Consider the following 8,035-nt stretch of genomic DNA (forward strand, 5'->3'; position numbering starts at 1 on the left):
GGAAAAAGGCTGCAATGAAACAAAGAGTGAAAAATTTAAAGGGGTCTGAATACTTTCCGTACCCACTGTATATATAGTTACACCTTCTCATTCAATGCGTTTCTTTTATTTTCATGACTATTTACATTGTAGATTCTCACTGAAGGTATCAAAACTATGACTGAACACTTATGGAATTATGTACTTAACAAAAAAGTGTGAAATAACTGAAAACATGTCTTAGGCGCAACATTACATCACTCTCCATCTTGGTCAAATAGCACTCACACAGACTGGAGGTGTGTTTGGGGGTCATTGTCCTGTTGAAAAATAAATGCTAAACAAAACACAAACTGGATGGGATGGCATGTTGCTGCAGGATGCTTTCAATTTGTAATAAATCCCAAACAGTGTCAGCAGCAAAGCACCCCCACATCATCCAACCTCCTCCTCTGTGCTTCATGGTGGGAACCAGGCATGTAGAATCCATCCGGACCGACTGACCTTCATTTCTTAAAGTAATGATGGCTACTTGTTTCTCTTAACTTAGCTAATTGGTTCTTGCCATAATATGAATTCTAACAGTTGTCCAACCCATGGTTTTGCAGTACTATCAAAAAAGCAAAGGCTGGCTACTTTGTGGAATCTAAAATATAAGACCTATTTAAGAGTTATGTCACACTTTTTTGTTAACAACATAATTCCATATGAGTTCATTCATAGTTTTCAAGCATTCAGTGAGAATCTACAATGTTAAAAGTCATGAAAATAAAGGAAACTCATTGAATGAGAAGGTGTTTCCTTTTAGATATTTGTTTTAACCAGCAGGGGTAAAAGTTCTGCACTGTGCATACCTCTTCCTCCCACCCCTCCTTATCTCACCCTCCCCTAAACCTCTCCTCTTCTCCAATCCAGTCCTGTAACCCCAGCATTTTCTCCTAATGTTAACCCCAACAGACTTTCCACTGAGGGCTACTGCTCTAGCTCTCAAAAGAGGAGGCAGATCTTTAGGTATTGGGGTGCTGCTGACTTTGGCTTGTGTGTTGCCATGCCCATTCTTTGAAAGTGGTGTGGTGATGATGGTGGTGAATTGTTGTGGTTTTTATCTCTTTGCTTGGCGTAGTCGGCTGATTGATGGCTATACCAGCACTGCACTGTGGGGCTTCCAATGGCCCATGCATGGCTGCTTTGTGGTTTCACTGGGGACTGATTGACCTACTTACCCATCTACTGTCAACTACATTTTTTTTAATATGAAGTAACTGCATTGCTTTGACAGTAACCCGTTTGTTTTGTGGTTGCCTTAGTCTTGTAGTTTTTTTAACATGTCACGTGTTGCATAGTTGCACATAAACATATGTAAGCAGTACATGCAATAGTGCTGTTGAACTGACACAAAGAAATATGAACCTGTGAGCAAAGCATGATAACACTACTTTGTCTTTTCTTTAGTATGTAAAAGTGCTGCAACCAACAGTTATGTTCATTGTTTCTTAATCCTTTTAATAATAATAATAATAATAATAATTAATTGAATTTGTATAGTCATTTTCCCAAGCTCAAAGTCGCTTTACAGATTAGTACTTTACTTTTGATTGTTTTCTTTATTAACTATTAATCTTTTGGTCTATAAAATATCAGACAACAGTGAAACATGTTCATCACATTTTCCCAGTGCCCAAATTGACATGTGTGGCTTTTTTTCCCAACCATTAAATCCCAAAGATGTAGTTATGGTTTTGGAGGACTGACAAAAAGGATATGTTATATTAATGATACAAAATTGTTGTCAATTTTAACAATGGCTTAATTGTTTCTGCCCAAGAGTGTACTAGTATATGCACTTTTTTCCTTTTTATTATGTAAAAGACAAGTATGTTTGTTAACATTGTCTTGTGTGCACCATGTTATTTAAAGTTTTTAGATTCAGCCTTCCCTTTTTCCTTCTTTGCTTTATTGTAGCTTTTCATATACATTTTATACGTAGTTATAGAGAATATAGAGAAGAATTAAATTTAACCTTTGATTTTGACTGTGTTTATTCCTTTATCACTTTTATTTGTGCTGCTTGTAGACATTTAATTAGAGGTTGAGACGTCATACAGCAATACGGCATTTATGATTTATGTTCAAAGTTTATAATCTTATGTCTTTTTTCACATATCCCCTAAAAATGAGCTGAATATCTCAACCCTAGTATTCACTTAAGGAATAGTAGTTGTTACCTTTACTTTTAGACGGCATGCTGTTAAACTAAAAAAGAGCCGTAAAACCACAGACTTCTCTTGACCTACACAAAAAGCTCTTTTGTGGGGCCATCTAATAATGACTGATTGAAGCACATAACATAATTCTAGCGTTGCCTGTTTGTGCGTGTGATGGGGAATGCTGTCGTGAGGAGTGTGTAGTTGAAGTATCGTGATAAACAGCAGATTCCCTCATCCTCCTCCCTTCTCATCCTGCTCTCATCTTTGTCTGCAAAGCGAAGCAAACAAGTGTGCGCCTCCCTTTTCAGGGACCGGCAGAGCAACCACCCTTCCTTAAAATAGACAGAAGTAGGCAGAGAGAGGTCTCAAAATAGATCCTCCATTAATTACAGTCTCTCTGAAATATTTATTAGCCACAGCCACCTTCAAACACCACTCACTATTGCTACGGTTTTACAACCCTTACTGCATCCCTGTTCTCGTCATGGAGATTCCCACAAAACAGCCTTACATGTGTGTGTGTGTATAGCACATTTTTCTGTTTTTAATTCCTTTTTATTTGAGCTAAGTTAATTTTAGGCACAAGCACAGTAGGACATGTTCAAACTGAACAATATTATTCTTAACGTTGACATGTCAATGGCAGACCCAACCATTCACTTGATGATGGAAGGGTTTCACAAAAGTGGTGGCTAAGCCTAGTGTGATCATCGGTTTTCTTGGCAGCTACTCTTATCCAGGGTGACAGCATGACAACAACACAATGTGTGTATACAGCAAAGTAGTTTAAAGAATCGTAGTGGTGAACCAGTGGTAGCACATGGTTATTTTGTGTGTGTGTGTGTGTGTGTGTGTGTGTGTGTGTGTGTGTGTGTGTTTCATTTCTTGTCTTCAATACGACACATTTTAAGTGCATGTGTTACTGTTTATCTATATTCAGATGTATAACGCATATCTATGCAAGGGCTCATTCTGTTGTCTCCAGTCTTTGATGTGTGTTGAATTCATGGAAGTTTCTCATCTAGTGCTACTGTATTATCCTGTTACGCACCAGTGTTGATTGTCTGGAGCATCTTTTTTCCCTGCATGTATGTTTTCCTATGTGGATGGGTTTGTGTGTGTGTTTGAGCGTTTGAATCTGTGTGTGTGATCAGATGTAAAAAAATTGGAAATAATATATTTTTAGTGGTTTGTTGCCTGATTTTTGTGTTGTGGTTTCACTAAACCAATAGGCATCTGTGTCGAATGCCCCATCCTAAATAAAGCCTGTCACACTGTGTCCTCTCCATTGTTGATGACCTTACTGTGCTCTTCTGCTTCTGCTTTCCCCTCTATCCTATTTTGTCTTTGACTGTCCACCTACATTTTTCTTTACTCATATTCTCCTATGTGCGCACCTTGCCTTTTCTATATATTCTACCTACCCATGTACATTCTTGTCTCACTCCTCCTCTGACTTCTTTTAACTCTGCTCTCTCGACATATCTCTCACTTGCTGCCTCTTAACTCTCCTGTTTCTCTACACCTCTACTTTTCCTGCGCCCGTCCCCATTGTACCCCCCTTCATTCCATCATTTTGTCTCTCTTCTCTTCCTCCCTGTACTTTCTTCTCTCAGAGGAAACCGTGAGAGCTCCAGCCGGGCGTCTAGCAGTCGTCAAAGCAGCACAGACAGTGACATGAAGTGCCTGGAGCCACGTCCCTGGAGCAGCACCGACTCAGACAGCTCCAACCGCACCCTCCGGCCGCCCGTCACAAAGGCTAGCAGCTTCTCTGGCATCTCCATTCTTACCAGGGGGGATAGCCTTGGCAGCAACAAAGGCTCACAGGGAAGCTGCAAAGGCTCTCGCTCTGGTAAGGACTAGCTTTTTATTGTCTCTGTCACAATGCTAGCATTAGCGAACTTGTTATTGAAATACTAGCTTTACTACGCATTACAATTTTAGCTACTTAAATGAAGCAAGCACAAAATAAACTCACTCCTGTCAGGCACTTGGAAGCAGTCAAAGGTTTTTTGCTGTCTTATGAAATCCCTTGACACTGTTACTCTTGGCTGCTTGACCAATGATTCAGTCCTTGCTGTTTCTCCAGTAAAGACGTCAGGAGACAATTTTGACTCATAAATTTATTTCTATAGTTACACAATATGTCAGAAGATTCTGTTAAACTGGACTAACTATATACTTAAACAAACTTGACAGCCTAGAAACATTAAAGCTACAAACAACCCACAATGCAACACTGTAGGAACTGGTGGTAAACCAGTACTTTTTGCATTCTGCAGCCTGATGTTTTTAATATGCAATTGTCTAGTCTTTGTAAATAATGCAACTACCACCTTTTTTTAGATGTAATATCCAGAAAAAAGTTACTCTATATCTACACTAGTATCGTATTTTGTTTGTGAACTAATTGTTTATCATTCCCTGATTTAAAAAAACAAAAAAAAAAAAACAATACAGGAATCATTTGTTAATATGTTAAACCCCGGGCCCAAAATTTTGTAACTTGACAGAGAGGTTTCACCTCTTGCTGGAATGGTAACGTTGCCCTCTGGTCCAGGAAACTGACATTATGTTTTAAAGAAGAGAATAATTCAAGCAAAAATACAGGTGCATGAATAAAACCCTACAGTATTTTCTTAAGGAGGTATTTGATAAGGAAGTGTTTGTGGGTTTCATGTCTTTTCTGCAACACTAGGCCTGCCCCTAGTCAGTCCTGATGTGTGTCCTCCACCTGCAGCCTCCCAGTCTAGCCGTAGCCTACTCCCCTGCCCGTCACAACAACCACAGCCCCAGGTTCCGCCTCAGACTGCCCTGCTGCCTACCCCACAACAACACCCCATGGGAAACCACATGATTGCTCAGGTTTGTACCTCCAGTACCTGCGTTTATGTCAACCATATCAGTAAAAATGAAGACGCTCTTTCAAGTTACAGAAGATCTAATTTGATATGGTGGTCAATTGAACATCTTTTATGATCAAATTTCCATCTTTCTAATATAAAATGATTAGTTATTCTGGTCATACTGGTCTTTGAGTAACATTATAAAAGTTATAGTCAGTCAATTTCTCTCTGCATAGTAGTGATTATATTAGATTTTGTAAATCATGTTTTTTTTTTATATAATATAGAAAAAGAATGTGATTTCCAGTTTTTATCCATCTGATCATTAACAACTTTTCCTCTGTGTTCTAACCCACATCTTATGTGTCTTAATTTCTCTATATTCCTTTCTATCTGCCTGCTTCTAACACCCTCCCGCTCATTGGCTTGCTCCTCTCTCTCTCTCTCTCTCTCTCTCTCTCTCTCTCTCTCTCTCTCTCTCTCTCTCTCTCTCTCTCTCTCTCTCTCTCTCTCTCTCTCTCTCTCTCTCTCTCTCTCTCTCTCTCTCTCTCTCTTCCTCCCCCCTTCCCTCCCTCTTCAATTCCTCCCTCTTTCTGGTCGTGTGTATAGCCGGTGGCATCTCTGCAGCCCTCTCAGCCTGTCTCCTACTCCAGTCCTTCCTGCCCACAGGTTCTCCTGCCAGTTTCTCCTCCCCAGCAGTACACAATGGTAGTGACACCTCTTGTAGCTTCATCTGTATATATTAATTTAGTTTACTAACACCCTTCATTTCGCTAGAAACTATTGCACCATCATACCCTGTTCTCATTCATATTAGTTAGGTGTTTAACCACAATCATGGAAGAATTATGTCTTTGCCGCTCCGTACCATTCTGGTAGTAAAGAAACACTTTGTCTCAGGTTGCTTACAAATCTTCCCCTGCCTGAAATTTACAGGTAAAACACGGAAAATTAGAATACTGGGAAAAAGTTAAAAGGTGGAACATTATAGACTCATTACATGCAACGCGAGATATTTCACCTTTTATTTTTTATATTTATGATGATTATGGCTTACAGACTGATCCATGTGCATGTGGCATCCATGCCACACCACATTGAAGCAGTTTTTCATGCAAAAAGCCCAAACCAAGTACTGAGTACATATGCATGATTAGGGCCAACATTTCTGCATTTAAGATTCTTTTTTTATTGATTTCATGTAATCAAATTTTTGGAGATTTAGAATTTCAGTTTTCATAATCTGTAATCCATAATCATCAAAATTATAACAATTGGAAGCATGAAATATCCTGCTTTGCATGTAACGAGTATTGTATATTAGCTTCACTTTTTTTTGCGCGATATTCTATTGTTTTTTAGTTTCACCTGTACAGTTATTTTTGGTCTGCCAAGCACTTGTGTGTGTGTGTGTGTGTGTGTGTGTGTATATATATATATATATATTTATATATATATATTTTATTTATTTATTTATTTATTTTATATATTTTTTAAACATCTGAATCTAGCAATAAATGTAACTGGGTTGAAAGATTTTAATATCGTTTTGGAGAAAATGTTAATGTAATACTAGGTGACTGAATGCAACCTATGTGCAATGTACATTTTGTAGTAAATAAAAAGTGAATATGTTTTGACACGAGCTGTGACCAGATGAGAGTTCATATAGACCCAAACCTTAAAGGAGCTGTCCTCGAATATTTTGGGAAATGCTCTGGTTTTTTGTCAAACCCACAATTGGTTGTGAAGATCGACCAACTGCAGTACTGTGTGTTTTAGCTTTAGCTCGCAATCTAGCCAACATTACCTTTGGGAGTTGCCTTGGCTTTGTCCAGAACCGCCAAACACATTGTTATTGTACTACATGCAAAGAAATTACAATTTACACTCTGCATACACTTTTTGTTAGCAATCACACACAGGCCTGAAATACACACACATGCTCATCAAAATCTTGTGAATGTAGTTGCTGGTTAAACAAACCATCCTCTCCCACTGGAGCGGTAAATCCACATGGCCACTTAATATGCACATGAATGACATCATCGGACTTTGCTTTCTTCATTCTTTCTAAACTTGACTCAGTATTTTGATATCAGGAATTATATGATTTATTTTATTGATATCAGCTCGTGGGCACTGATCCTTGTATAGGAAAAAAAGGCATGGTCCTTTGAAAAAGAACTGCTCGGTTCTAATAAACAACAATAGCAGAGCAGGCCAAAATGATCTGTCTGAAAACACCCATGCATCCCTGAGGGATTATTGAGTACTCTTATCGAAACTCTGATTTGCCGAGTACCCAAACGTAAGTACTTGTACTTGGTCTTAAAAGTGGTATTGGTGCATCCCTAATCTATATGTAGATGGTGCATACAGTGACGTGCTGTAATGCACTTTATGGCCACTAATGCCTGCAACTGTTCTGTTCTGTTCTGTCTCTGTATCAGAGTACCGAGAGTGTGATTTGCAGTTGTTAATTGTATTCTAAATGTATTAAATACTGTGTAATATAGATACAAATAATGTGCACATGTATATAGTGTAGTGGCAATCAAAACACACCAGTGACATCTTTCCCATTCCTCCCAGGGAGAAGAGCTGGCGCCCCAATTCAGCCAGATGACACTGAGTCGGCAGGGCTCCAGTGAGAATCCTGAGCCTCCACCTATGTATCAGGCTCCTCCCACAGTCTTGTCCCAGCACCCCCCTCCTCAGACCGGCTACATCATGGCTACCACGGGTCAACCCATGCCGCCTCCTTCTGGCTACCAGCCTGCAGCTGGACACCCACATCCTCCTCCTCCACCACCACCTCCATCCCAGCCCGTCATGCAGGCCCCACCACCCCCACAAGGCTACATGCAGCCCCCTCCACCTCAACAGGTACGCCACTCCTCACAGGTTGTGATTAAAAAGCATCAGACATACAGTGGGTACGGAAAGTATTCAGACCCCTTTAAATTTTTCACTCTTTGTTTCATTGCAGCCATTTTCCAA

The 8,035-nt window shown here is 39.5% G+C and overlaps 1 protein-coding gene across 19 annotated transcripts in view; it reads left to right on the plus strand.

The window, feature by feature from the left end:
- LOC117943090 (R3H domain-containing protein 2) overlaps nucleotides 1-8,035 on the plus strand; it is a 60,748-nt gene that overhangs the window by 39,204 nt on the left and 13,509 nt on the right. For 5 of the 19 annotated variants that reach the window (XM_034868991.1, XM_034868994.1, XM_034868995.1 and 2 more), the window contains 5 exons: nucleotides 895-990; nucleotides 3,803-4,038; nucleotides 4,885-5,051; nucleotides 5,642-5,740; nucleotides 7,628-7,921. In XM_034868991.1, coding sequence (XP_034724882.1) covers nucleotides 895-990; nucleotides 3,803-4,038; nucleotides 4,885-5,051; nucleotides 5,642-5,740; nucleotides 7,628-7,921 — 892 coding nt within the window. The remainder of the gene's footprint in view (nucleotides 1-894; nucleotides 991-3,802; nucleotides 4,039-4,884; nucleotides 5,052-5,641; nucleotides 5,741-7,627; nucleotides 7,922-8,035) is intronic. The other 14 variants (XM_034868996.1, XM_034868998.1, XM_034868999.1 and 11 more) reach the window with 7 other exon arrangements.

Source organism: Etheostoma cragini, chromosome 4, assembly GCF_013103735.1.
Source record: "Etheostoma cragini isolate CJK2018 chromosome 4, CSU_Ecrag_1.0, whole genome shotgun sequence".
NCBI classification, from domain to species: Eukaryota; Metazoa; Chordata; class Actinopteri; order Perciformes; family Percidae; genus Etheostoma; species Etheostoma cragini.